This window comes from Daucus carota, chromosome 3, assembly GCF_001625215.2.
Source record: "Daucus carota subsp. sativus chromosome 3, DH1 v3.0, whole genome shotgun sequence".
NCBI classification, from domain to species: Eukaryota; Viridiplantae; Streptophyta; class Magnoliopsida; order Apiales; family Apiaceae; genus Daucus; species Daucus carota.
In genome coordinates, this window is record NC_030383.2 from 3,186,789 (window position 1) to 3,200,070 (window position 13,282).

The 13,282-nt window shown below is 32.2% G+C and overlaps 2 protein-coding genes across 3 annotated transcripts; one reads left to right on the forward strand and one right to left on the reverse strand.

Annotated features, from left to right (window-relative positions):
• Positions 1–6,555: 6,555 nt before the first annotated feature.
• Positions 6,556–9,679, forward strand: LOC108210885 (growth-regulating factor 7). 2 transcript variants are annotated; one of them, XM_064090746.1, is made up of 4 exons: positions 6,556–6,753; positions 6,844–7,012; positions 7,337–7,691; positions 8,027–9,679. In XM_064090746.1, the coding sequence occupies exons 2-4, from the start codon at positions 6,850–6,852 to the stop codon at positions 8,691–8,693; spliced, it is 1,185 nt and encodes a 394-aa protein (XP_063946816.1). In that variant the 5' UTR covers positions 6,556–6,753; positions 6,844–6,849; the 3' UTR covers positions 8,694–9,679. The 2 variants fall into 2 exon arrangements, with proteins under 2 accessions (XP_063946816.1, XP_017237826.1); XM_017382337.2 differs by having other exon boundaries at positions 6,557–6,753; positions 7,325–7,691.
• Positions 9,550–11,470, reverse strand: LOC108210884 (stemmadenine O-acetyltransferase). Its single transcript, XM_017382335.2, has 2 exons — positions 11,290–11,470; positions 9,550–11,020 (listed from the first exon to the last, which is right to left on the reverse strand). The coding sequence occupies exons 1-2, from the start codon at positions 11,301–11,303 to the stop codon at positions 9,715–9,717; spliced, it is 1,320 nt and encodes a 439-aa protein (XP_017237824.1). The 5' UTR covers positions 11,304–11,470; the 3' UTR covers positions 9,550–9,714.
• Between the last annotated feature and the right edge of the window lie 1,812 nt (positions 11,471–13,282).

A 13,282-nucleotide genomic window follows, 5' to 3' on the forward strand; every position in this document is an offset into this window, starting at 1 on the left:
GTATGTTACTAAAAACTATCAATCCTGTCAAGAATTTTTTTTTTTTGCGTGCTTTTGCTACCAAATATTTTCAATTTTTGAATTAAATCTTATCAAGCCGGAGGGTTGATTTTGATTTCTTCACGTTTTAAAACGTAACGAAGGTATGCAAATTCTATCGAAACTATAATTTTAGGATATTTTTACTTAATAGAGAAAAGTGCGAGCATTTATATGCCAATTGTGATGCAAAATATTAATATTATAAATTTACTCACTTTGTGATTTTTGACAGAAGAAGACGACAAATCAACCTTTGACTGGCGGAAGGGTACAGAGGAAGATGGAATAAAAAATAAAGTGACTAGATGATGAAAAACAATGTGCAGAGCATAAATATTAGGCTAGATTTGACTTTTGAGACATGAAAATGTGAGAAATGTTTTTTCAAAAATGTCCTATGCCTCATAGACAATAGACACATTTCTTCTACATAATCGAATGTAAAATTATGACAATATTTTAAATTATATGATCAAATGTATTTTTGTACGGAGAATTTATCATCACATTGTATTTGGAAAAACATTCGCAACAAAGAGAGTATTAAAGGTCCTCGTATATATTAGATTCGGAGAGATTTTATTTATGTACAAAGAGATTATGAGAGATTGCAGAGTGGGGACTTTACAAGTAATTACAAAGCTAAGAACAGAGACAGGAGATGAGAGAACTGGGGACCGGCGGAGAAATTAGAACTCATGTCAGTCCATATATATCGTCAAGATAATGATAATGCAGCAAAACTGCAAAACCAGCACCAGCTATTACTGCTAACTAAAACTACCTGCTAGAGCAGAACCAGAGTACTTTCTTTTTAATCTCTTTAATTTTTATGATTTTATATGCTAAAATTTAATATTCATCATTTAAATAAACAAATTATCGAATTTATTTTTATTATTATGTTTCAATAACTCATGAATAATCTTAATTACTTAAACGAATAGTTTAAGTTGTACACTTAACCTGTTAAATAAGCATATATCACTTTTAAATTTTTTCAAACGGACTCTTTGTATCTTTAATTTTTTTAAAAATAATTAATTATTATGACTTCAGAGTTCAAGTGAATGAGATGTTTTAGGTATTACAAACTTGCATGCATGCAATGCACTTAAGACATTTGCGCCTTGATCTGAATAATGAAATTCATTGCATACAACGAAGTACGGGGATGCCACATTCATGACTTAACCCGATATATCAATATTGGGAAGAGTGGCATGTTTGAATGAGATCATCAGACATCAATCATGCGGGGAGATTTAACTTCTACACAAGTACTTTAAGTGATGAAAGTCTAACTCTTCAAATTTTATGCGGATCTCACATACATTCGACTCATTAGTTTACATGTGACGTGAATTTTGAGAGCCCGTACATATGATTGATACCTAAAGATCTTGCCTCCTAAGCGAACCTCAATCCACACATGCCATTTGTTAAAGTCAATTCGCGTTTTCATTCTCTAATGGTATAATATGTAAATTTTTTTTGTCAAGTAATATGATCCTATGAAGAGAAGAAGTTTATGTGTTTTCAAAGTAAATTATATGATGTCTCATAGTGTGAGAGTAATTGATGTGAAGTGAACTCAAGGAGGGGGTCACCTTTGTTCTCTTAGATGTGATGTGTTCCATGCTAGTCATTTGATGATGTGAATTAATGTAAGTATTTGAGATTGGTCTTTCTTATCTTTGGTCTGATTATGTGAAGTAATATGAGTCTGATAGCAGAGACATCCTCATTTTACTCATATGATGTGGTGAAATTATATGAGACCAGTAATGGGAGTTATCTCATTGTCTTTATATGATAAGGTGAAATTATGCAAGGTAAAAGTGGATATGACATCACCGCACTATAGGTCATCAGTATATTTATATGGCGAGGTAGAATAATATGACCTCAGTAATGGAGCGGCCTATAAAAAATATGAACCCGATTTTTTTTCACTATAAACTAAAGTAAAGTCTCCACGTTTTTTGAACAAATGTTGTATTTTTTATTAACAAAAATCGGGTTAAGTCCTGAATTCAAATAAGAAATAAAGTGAAGTGCAGTTTGCATGCATGCAAGTTTGTAATACTCAAAGCATCTCATCAACTTGAACTCTGAAATCATTATAAATAATTAATTTTTAGAAATTTAAGTGATATCATTCAAAAATCTTGTTCTCGACAACTAAATTTATAAAAGAAATTAATTTCAACTTTTCAACTAATTTTGACTTGATTGTCAATAAAAATATTAAATGTGATTGCTCAACAGATTTTGCCCCAACAGATTGTTATATATAAATGCAAGCGTTTATCAATAAAAACCGTTAATAATAATTTATCATTAAATCTTCTTTTTCTAACAATATTTAAAAATTAAGATGATATCATTTCAAATATTTTGTTTTCAACAACTAAAAGCATAAAAAATTATAATTTCAACAATCAAACTATTTCAGATTTGATTGTCAATAAAAATTTTAAATGCGATTGCTCAACAGATTTTTCCTCACCAAATTTGTTATCTCAATAAATGTAAACGTTTCTCAATTTATGAGATTTTCTCCTATAAAAGACGGCATTCATAGTCTTAAGAGACATTTTTCTTGTGAGATATGGATATAGTCTAAAATCTTCAATTCAGCTTAAACATTATATTGAAGAGAATACCTGTATAAAAATTTAAATACAAAGATTAATATATTGATGTATGATGATTTATTCAATTTAAAATAATACACTAATATATGCAACATATTTTTATTTTCTCTCTTCATCTTAGGTCGATTTACAAGAGGAAAAAAAGATATAGTAGATGATTTGTCGAATGGTACTATTTTGAATTTTCTTACATTCTTACATTCATAGTTATGGGTATGATTGCATATATATTTTTATATACATATGTATACACCAGATAACGAATTTGAAAATTCACGACTAATGTTTTTTTTCCGGACAGATCTTTATCATCCTATGGCTGAAGTAGTCAAAAATCGGGGTTGTTCATGTTACATCAATTATTTAAGGTCATTATTACCATCATCTTTTCTATGTTTAATATCATTCAACATTTACAATATATAATTGTTTCATCACATCTTTAACAAATTTGGGTGATTTTTATTGCAGTTGTTTCTTGCTCTGAAATGCCAGTACAAATATAACGGAAAACATAGAGTTGCCTATTCGTGTAGGTTCGATCGAGTTATGCACACACTAATCTGGGTCCTTCGAAAGGCTACCATGATAAGGGAAGAGTTAAGAAATGCAGTATTACATGCAAAAGAACATATTCTTCCCGGAGACATATTTCAGATTGTTTTAAGTCAACATTTTGAGCGATGAACATTTGCAGACCCATTGAAGTATACACGACATTACTTGTAAGTATATTACTTAAAAATAGCAATCCGGTCATGATTTTTTTTTTGCGTGCTTTTGCCTAATACTACCAAATATTCTCAAATTTTGAATTAAATCTTATCATGCCAGAGGGTTGATTTTGATTTCTTCACGCTCTAAAACGTAAAGAAAAAGGTATGCAAATTCTATTAAAACTATAATTTTAGGATATTTATACTTAATAGAGAAAAGTGCGAGCATTTATATGCCAATTGTGATGCAAAATATTAATATTATAAATTTACTCACTTTGTGATTTTTGACAGAAGAAGACGACAAATCAACCTTTGACTGGCGGAAGGGTACAGAGGAAGATGGAATAAAAAATAAAGTGACTAAATGATGAAAAACAATGTGCGGAGCATAAAAATTAGGCTAGATTTGAGACATAAAAATGCGAGAAATGTTTTTTCAATAATGTCCTATGCCTCATAGACAATAGACACATTTCGTCTACATACTCGAATGTAAAATTATGACAATGTTTTTAAATTATATGATCAAATGTATTTTTGCACGGAGAATTTATTATCACATTGTATTTGGAAAAACATTCGCAACAAAGAGAGTATTAAAGCTCCTCGTAAATGTTAGATTCAGAGAGATTTTAATTATGTACAAAGAGATTCCGAGAGATTGCACAGTGGGGACTTTACAAGTAATTACAAAGCTAAGAACAGAGACAGGAGATGAGAGAACTGTGGACTGGCGAAGAAATTAGAACTCATGTCAGTCCATATGTTTCGTCTCACTTTTTTCAGTTTCATTTGATTATCAAAATTTAAATACCTACATAGACATAAATTAATTATGGATCAAATAATTCCGTACCTAACTAAAACATGACGGAATAAAGAGAGGTGACCGTAGATTAAAATTTAGGAGATTAATTATAATTTTATAATTTATTTTTGAAATTTTTTTTCATGAATAAAATTTAAATATTATATTTGTATTTCAAAAAAAGTTATAAAATTATACTCAATCGGAATCTTTAATTAATGTTGAGTCCCCGTCTTATTAAGAACCGGTTGGGAGGAGTAATTTGTGATTATTCATATATAAATGACTTTTTTGTTTTGGATAAATTAATATGAATTTTTTAGAATTTTTGCTGATTACACTCATGTGAAGGATAAAAAAGGCCCACTATATATTAATTTTGGCTAAACTTTTAAAAATAATCAATAATTTTTATTTGAGACGCAAATTTCGAATGAAGCAGGTAGAAATATTTGCTTAACCCCGACTGATATTCAAATTTTAGTTAGCGATTTTGATTATATCAAAAACTAATTTGTTATAAATTGATATATGCTCCCAAGTGCCTCCCAATTTTTCCTTACATTGAAGTCGAACATGGAAGTTAAAGAATAAAGTACTTTCATTTTTGGGTCAGAGCGTTTGTCTTTTGACAGATATTTTAATATTTTTAGAAAACATAGCTTTATAAATTAATATTATTATATTTAAATAAAAAAAATTATCTTAAAATACGTAGTGAGAAAAATAATTGAAATATTTAGTGAGATTAATTATTATATCATTGAAAATATTTACCAATTTAAAAAATTCTAAAATATAAATAATTAAGGGACTATATAAAAAAGAATATGGGACTTAGTAGGAATAAGTCAGTATTCATTTAAATACTTAATTCCACTAATATTTTCCTGATTTTTGTTTGCAGTACTCCCTCCGTCCCTCGCAATTGTATACATATGGATTGGGCACGGAGACTAAGAAAAGTGTATAAAGTAATGTAAAGTACGAAGAAAGAGAAATAAAAGTGGGTAAGATAGTGGGACTCATCAATATATAATTGATGGATTTAAAAAAGTAGTTGAAAGTAGTGGGTGAGTGGGTTTTTTATATTATAAAACTTTGACTATTTTGGGAAAGTTTTGAAATGTATAGAAATGGATGGAACATCCAAAAAAGGAAAGTGTATAGAATTAAATGGGACGACCGGACGAGTATATGAATGCATGATATTTACAAAAATATTACACATGGCTTTCTGAAAAAGTAAAAAAAATCTAATAATGTCAAAGTGAACGACAAGAAAATATGGGCAGCGAATACATGTCATGGCCCATTGGTCCCAAATTATTAACAGAATATAAAAAAGGTTGACGAAGCAAAGCGAGAGAATGATGATGCTCAAATTCGAAGTAGGTGAATGTTGGAAGCTCGGAAGCAAGGAGAGGGCGAGCATGGCGCCAAACCCTCTCCTTATTCGGGGACACCACCGAGTTGACTCGTTATTATCGAATTATTGATGCTGTTTTGCTGGGTTCGAAAGACCGGTTTCTAAAATTAAAAGTCATGAAATAATTTATTTGCACAGTTTGTCTGAATATTAGAAGTTGAAAATGTTAAATTTACTAGGACAAAAAAAACTAAATTTTCTAATGACTTATTTTTGTTTTAAAATTTGGTTTTATGAAATTATAAAATATAGTTTTGAAAAATAATTTATAATATCTTATTATTAATATAAGATTCTTATGCTCGATAAGTTATATTTAAAATAAATTGTCTGTATATATTAATTAAAATTATTTTACATTTATAAACAATTCTCACCAATAAATAATAAGTATTTTTTCAATTAAATTAAAAGACTCGTTTAGTTTTAAGTAGGCTGACTTATCGAACCACTGTCACAAGATACCCGATTATACCCGATTAATGTGGTGACATATCTTGATACTAAATGATACGCGATTGAGCACGATTGGATAGCTCGCTGGATTTATCCTCTGTTGTTCCGAAAGATCTTGTAAGACATATAAGTCTGTATTGTAAAAAAATATATATATATACCCGATTGATGTTGTGGCATATTTTGATACTAAATGATCCATATAAGTCTGCATTGTTAAAAAAAAAATAAAAATTGTCCGGTTCTCTTTTCAACCGTTATTTTATGCCAAGTCTCTTGGATATTTAACGAGATAAATCTTGATGGTCAGTTTACGAATTTTAACCGCATCTCTGCCCAAGATAACTCGAATCAAGGCCGTCGAGATAAATTGAATCAAGACCGTCCAATGACCATGTCGAGAATATTAATGACGAGGGTGAAAATGGTCCCCAAAAGTAATAAAAGTAGAGGGGTGCCGAGGTTATGATAGGGATGCAGCAACACTAGCACCCATATATGTCGTCAAGATAATGCAGCAAAACTGCAAAACCAGCACCAGCAGCAATTACTGCTAACTAAAACTACCTGCTAGTGCAGAACCAGAGTACTTTCTCATTAATCTCTCCTTCCACTACAGACTCTTCTACCGAAGCCCAGGTCAAAAAAGTCAACAAAATCTTTTGACACACACAGTGATGTTTCAAGCTCTCTCTTTTTTAATGTTGGTGGTTGCTTTTTTTGGTACAGGAGGAGATGGCTACAACAGCATTGGGATATCCTGGCTGTTCAGGAGCAGAAGCTGCTGCTTTTACAAGAGCACAATGGAAAGAGCTTGAGAGACAAGCAATGATCTATAAGTACATTGTTGCTTCTGTTCCTGTCCCTCCTCATCTTCTCTCCTCAGATGCCACTTCTTGTAATAAATCAACGCCTGACCTTTCTCGTTTCTACTTTACATAAGTATGTTTTGTCAGAAATAAATAACATAACCGACCAACTATTGGTCAGGAAGTGGTCAGTTAATTTTGACCGTATTCTTGACCAATATTGTGGTCGTCGGAAATGAATAACATAACCGACTAATCATTGATCAGGAATTGGCTAATTAATTTTGACAGTATTCCTGAGCAATATTGTGGTCGGTTATGTTCGGTCAAAATGAGGATTATTTATGTTATTCATGACCCCTTTTCTTGTAGCGAAATTTTAATATGAATTATATTGGTAGTTGATAATCAAGGGTCTTCTCTAGTATACAACTTGAAATACGGGAACAACAAAGATGCAGAGCCATGGAGGTGTAAAAGAACAGATGGGAAGAAATGGAGGTGTTCTAGAGATGTGGCGCCTTGTCAAAAATACTGTGAGCGTCACATGCATAGAGGCAAGCCTCGTTCAAGAAAGCCTGTGGAACAACAACAACAACAACAACAACAAGTCTCTTCCACCGGTAACAAGAAAACTAGGCAGCACCTTCCTGCAAATGCTCCGGCCTCACCGAAAGCACCAGCAGCTCCTCAAGAAACAAGCATTCACAACAACCCATCTATGAATCTACTCAAGAATGTTGCAGAAACTGAAGATGTCTCGCTCAGGTCACTTCAGTTCTACTCAAGAATGTCACAAAAACTTGTTCCATATTGTTTTTTTTTTTTTTTTGCAAATAAATACGCAGTCTTGCTCAAATCTTGAATTTAACGTTTTAGGCCAGGGTTATGCATTATTTATTAGAAATCGCGAAAAAGAGATTTGAATGAAATCATACAAGTCGAGGCTCTAACAGTTGCAACTATCTCATGATACAATGATTTCACTGGCATAAATATCGCGTTTTTACACATAATATTAGCCTATTGTTCTTGATTTCTAAATACTAACAATTGTGCAAGGAGTTTTAAATTTTTTTTCTTCGGTTTGTCTGATAATGAAGGGATTCAGACTGGATGATCGAAAGCAGGATGATGACAATGGAGACATCTGAACAACAATGGCATCAGTTAATGAGTGAAGGCTCTACCACAAACCCCTCTATTTTCCAGCATAGTAATTATGAGAAAGAACAAGAACTGAGTTTGCTTTCTATTCCGGAGATTGAAAACTCTAGTACTGATGAGTACACTATGTTTTTGAGTCCTTACTATAATCCTCGGGATTTCATTGACGTGTGGTCTAATGACAGTAATCCGGAATATTACAGCAAGAACAAGTCCTCTGGTGCAGCTGATGCAAATGTCTCGCCTTCTTCACTAGATTTTTCAATGACCATGGCTGTGAGAGATACTTTTGACAATGAAATGGGTCAGATTGAAATGGAAGAAAATAGAGATGCATATGAAAGATGTCGCGATTTAAACTTGTTAAGTCCGATTTCTTGGATGGGTTCTGATTCTGGCGGTCCATTAGCTGAGGTTTTGAGGCCTACCAATGCTGCTGATGGAGATGTTATTAGCCCTCTAGCAACCTCTGCTTCGTCTCCAACGGGCGTCTTGCAGAGAACAATGTTATCATTGTCTGATAGTAGTGTTTGCAATAGTCCAACAGGAGTTGCTACTTCAGCTGCAGCAGCGGAGATTGTTGGATTCCAGTGGCTGAATTGAATAACCCCATGTAAGGTTCAATTTTTCCGAATTTTGTCAAGGATCTTCTTGTTTTATTCATGTTCTTTTGCTAACTTATTTTATCAAAATTGCTTGTTCTTCCTAATTAGGCTTTGATTTTTTTTGGACAATCATTAACCAATATTTATTTTCCGGAAACCCCATCTAGTATCACGCCAGACCGCCACAGGCCCAACACGTGACATGTAAATCAGACTAACCGAGTAGACTACACTGGTGGCCGAAAGATTAGAACTTGTTTATTATTAATCATGCTGGTCCTGAAACTATCAACATCCATACACTTAAGAGTAGCGATAAGATCTGCATATATTTGTCGTTAACAAGTACTATGTCGTTATCTTTGTTTCAAATTTAGACACATTTATTTGAATTTTCAAATATAGTACAAGTGAAATAGACTGTTCTGTATTCTTCCATGGATTTAATAGAGTCACAAGCATTAAGAGGAGTTTGTTTTGTTCTTGTATTTGACAGTGTCATTTAAACAAGCGTCCCTACAATCTGCTGCTTCCTTTTCCTTGCCCGTGGGCCTAATATTTTTACCTAAATCTTCGCTGATAATAAATTTGATTTGACAATATTTTTGTCCATACGAGCCAAAGAACGGTACAACTGACAAATTGGGAAAGGGAAAGTGAAATAAGTATCTATCTTCGTACACAGGACCTCAGCCTTCGTCACTAGGTCAGGACCTCATCGGCTAATTTGACATATTTGTACACATAGATCGATTATAACAGAATATTATTCATGGGACATGGTTGGTTCCGGAGTTTTCAGAATCTCCGGTCTTAACCTGATAGTTCTTGCATGTAGTCACAGTTCATACGGATTTACACAAATAATCATAAACTTTGATCATATTACATATTGTTTTACATACTTGGCCGTAGTCACAGTGCATAAGGATTTACACAAATAATCATAGAGTTCAATCTAGTAAAACCACACAAATATGAAGTGAGAAGAAGTAAAAGAGAAAGCCTAATGTTATGCCTCAAAGAGGAGCAGGGTTTACAGAAGCGAAAGCAAGCAGATCCGGATCATTCTCAAAAACCGCCATTTCTTCTTCGCTTAAGGAAACTACTGCTTGAATTCCACCTGCTCCTATGTCACACAAGGAGATGAAATTCACCAATTTCAAATTGCAATAATAGAACCAGACCGGTTTTCCCCATCCGAAATCAAGTTCATAGAGGCCCATATTACACATGCTAGTGATCCAAAGAGAGAAAGATATTTCATCACAGGACATCAGTTTTGCAACATTAAGAAGAACTAGAGTTCCAGCATCTCCCGTTATAGCCTCAACAAATTCGTCGTTTGTTCCCGACTTGCATTCCTTTATTTGATCCACCAATGTCTTATGTTCGAGTTCAGGGGATAGCTGACATTGTGCTAAACCAGGCCAAATAAGATTCCCTACGGAGTTTTTTGGAATACAGTTCTTGCCTCGAAGATTAGTAATCACACCCAAGTTAAAAGGTTTTTCCAGAGAATCGTCGTCTGATTTGCAAGCAGCTTTAGCAGCACATTTCCATAACAAGGCTGTTATAACTTCAAACCGAGATGATTCACTCCCTGATGATAAAAGCTTAGGTTGGGCCTTTAGCGCGGCTATCTTTAAACTATCAAAGACGAACCTTTGAGAAACGAACTTGATATTACTGAAGCTCATGGGACTTTTAAACGACAGAGAAGGAATCTGTGGAAACAATGATGGAACAATGAAACTAGGATTCACAATTTCTGAAGAAGATCCTCTGGCTACAGCGGTCCAATCTTTCATAAATAACGTGTAGGTGGTTCCATCCATAAATTTGTGGGAAATGCAAGTACATATTGCAATTCCACCACAACTGAAGATGTTCACTTGAATTATAAGAAGATAATTTCCCATGGGTGAATCCCTGGCTTCCTCAGGGACTAATCTGTTGATTGTTTCGTCTCCTGGAGACTGACTGAGGAAATCCAGGAGACTACAATCTACTCGAGTTTCTATGTAGAGAACTCCTTCATCATTACAATCAATGTGAAAATCATCTCGAACCTTTCCAGCCAAAGGGTAGAACCTAGTTAAGCTTTCTGACAACGATTTCTTTAGAAGTTCTGACTTGTCTGATATGAAAGAGTCCAGATCACCAGAGTTGCTGTTGAGGTAAAACAGCATCAGTGGAACATAAAGCTTAACTTGGGTCTGATCAAGAACCGAAAGCTTATATGTTTTCAACGAGTCAGGCGTTGGAGCAGCTGGCACAATGTTCTCCTTTGAAACAATCTGAACAACCATTTTCTCTATACCACTGCATAATCAATTGCGTTAATTTAGTATGTTAAACTTATGCATGCTTATTGTAAAAACTGTTGAACAATGTTTGTTCCAGCATAAGATCCTGTGAGGCCTTACTCTAACATCTTAAGGATTTAGATGAGCTAGTTACTTAACAAAAAATAATCTCAACATTACTACTTAGTAGAGAATCATGCTATAAACGTTAGAGTAAATAAGTCCCTTTCTTCAGTGGATTAAGAAAATTCCAAAAATAAAATAAAAAATCCAACACTTATGTACCTTGCTTCACCCATTGTAATATGCTAGTACTGCTCTTCCAATGTTCACATAAGTTAACTGAGAAAAACAGATGTATGTGCAGAGTCTGAAGGCTTGTTTATCTGTAAATGGATATGATTTAGTCATGTAAACAGGGATATATATAGTAATGTTGTCATGTAGATGTGATTATTGAGGAAGTTTCATTTAACAAGGACTGTAATAATATATATAAAGTTTCCCTTTCAAGCAGCACCTCCTTAAATTTGTTGTCTTGATTGTTTTCATGTTTCACGTTCTGTGGAGCAGAGGAGTCAAATTAGGAGTGCCGCAATGCAAGTATGTCTAGATAAACACTAATTACTTGAAACAAAAACCAACTTATGAGCTTTTTTTGGCATCGTTGTTAAAATCTTTTTTTGGTGCTAAAAGGTGCTTTGGCAGCAGTTTGGATTTCTGTAGTTCGCTCTTGCTCCCTGCCGTGACCGGTGACCCATGCAGTCGGTTGCGGGAGTGTGTTTAATTATTAAAAAAAAAATTATTGACGCTTCATTATTAGCGAACTGATTATATTTATATTTGAAATTGAAATTTGAGAATGAATTTCCTTGGGAATCAGAGTAAACGAATAATTTTAGTTTTGTATTGCATGCTTAAAACGTAGAATAATATTTTAATTATAAAAACAAAATATCCTGCTTGGATAATACAGAAAGAACACTATTTATTAGCATTCGTAATCCGACTTTCAGAAATTTCACTAATAACATCTGGAAGCCGAAAACATCTTGTCCCTGACAGTAGTGTGTCTCTGTTGGTCTAGACTACTTAATACTCCCTCCGTTTAAGAAATAGCCCAGGGTCTAACAAAATCATTTAAACTTATTAATGATTGTTAAATTTGTATTTAAATCAGAAATATATTTTAATTATTAACAAGGATCATAAATCGAGCTTATAAACCGAATTTAATAAATCGATATACTGTGCAAGTATGTAAAACTTAGATCAATTAAAAAACAAATAATATATAATTATATACATATACATGTAAAGAAGTTTTAAATTGAATATGAAATATTTTGATATGTTAATATATAAAATATATTATAAAATCCAAAATTCTGCAAAACAAATTATGAAAATATTATAATATATATATATAATTATAATTATAATTATTGAATTCTAGTGTTTCAATTATTCTTAAAAATATAAACATTAACAACAACATCTACGAACAAAAGTTTTAAAATTTTAATATAGAGTTTAAGAAATAACTTGAGTTATGTTCATTTATTTATAAACAATTAATTATCAACATAAATAATTAAATGACTTGACACATACCGAAAGACATGATTAAATTTATTACTAATAAATAAAAAAAATTGCGTAGACTCCATCTAGAAATTAGGCAAGTGTCTTTTGAATAGTATGCAGTTCTGATCTCATGAGTGATGACATTAAAACACACTAATCTCACAAGTCACTTCAATCACGAAAAAAACAAGAATAACAAAGGCCGAGATGTAGTGCAATGTCGACATGGCAGCTCCGACTCAATAATCCGGAGACACCAACTTATTAAATTATTTTTATATGAAATTATTAATTTTAGATATATTAATATATATAATATAGAAAAAAATAATTTATAACATATAATTTGTGATAAAAAGAGTATATATATTAATTATCTACCGAGAATACTTAATAAAGTGATATATTAATATAATAACTAAATTAAAATGAAACACTAATACAAGAATATAGTATCAACTTATATATGATGATAATATTTATTGTAACGAAATAAAAAAAAATGTAAGTTCGATTTGTATCAAAATATAATAAACAATAAAAAATATATTAAAATTTAATTTAATATATAATAAGAAATAAAGTAATTGTATAAAATGTTATGGAGTACAATAATTTAACTTGTGTGAATTGCGATTAGGTTATGAAAAGAAGAATTATTCGATACAGTGTTTTATTAAGCTAAATTAAG

Coding starts and splice junctions, on each gene's coding strand:
- LOC108210885 (XM_017382337.2), top strand. CDS start 6,850: ATGGCTACAACAGCATTGGGATATCCTGGCTGTTCAGGAGCAGAAGCT. Junction 7,013..7,324: donor CTCCTCAGATGCCACTTCTT/GTAATAAATCAA, acceptor TTATATTGGTAG/TTGATAATCAAGGGTCTTCT. Junction 7,692..8,026: donor ACTGAAGATGTCTCGCTCAG/GTCACTTCAGTT, acceptor CTGATAATGAAG/GGATTCAGACTGGATGATCG.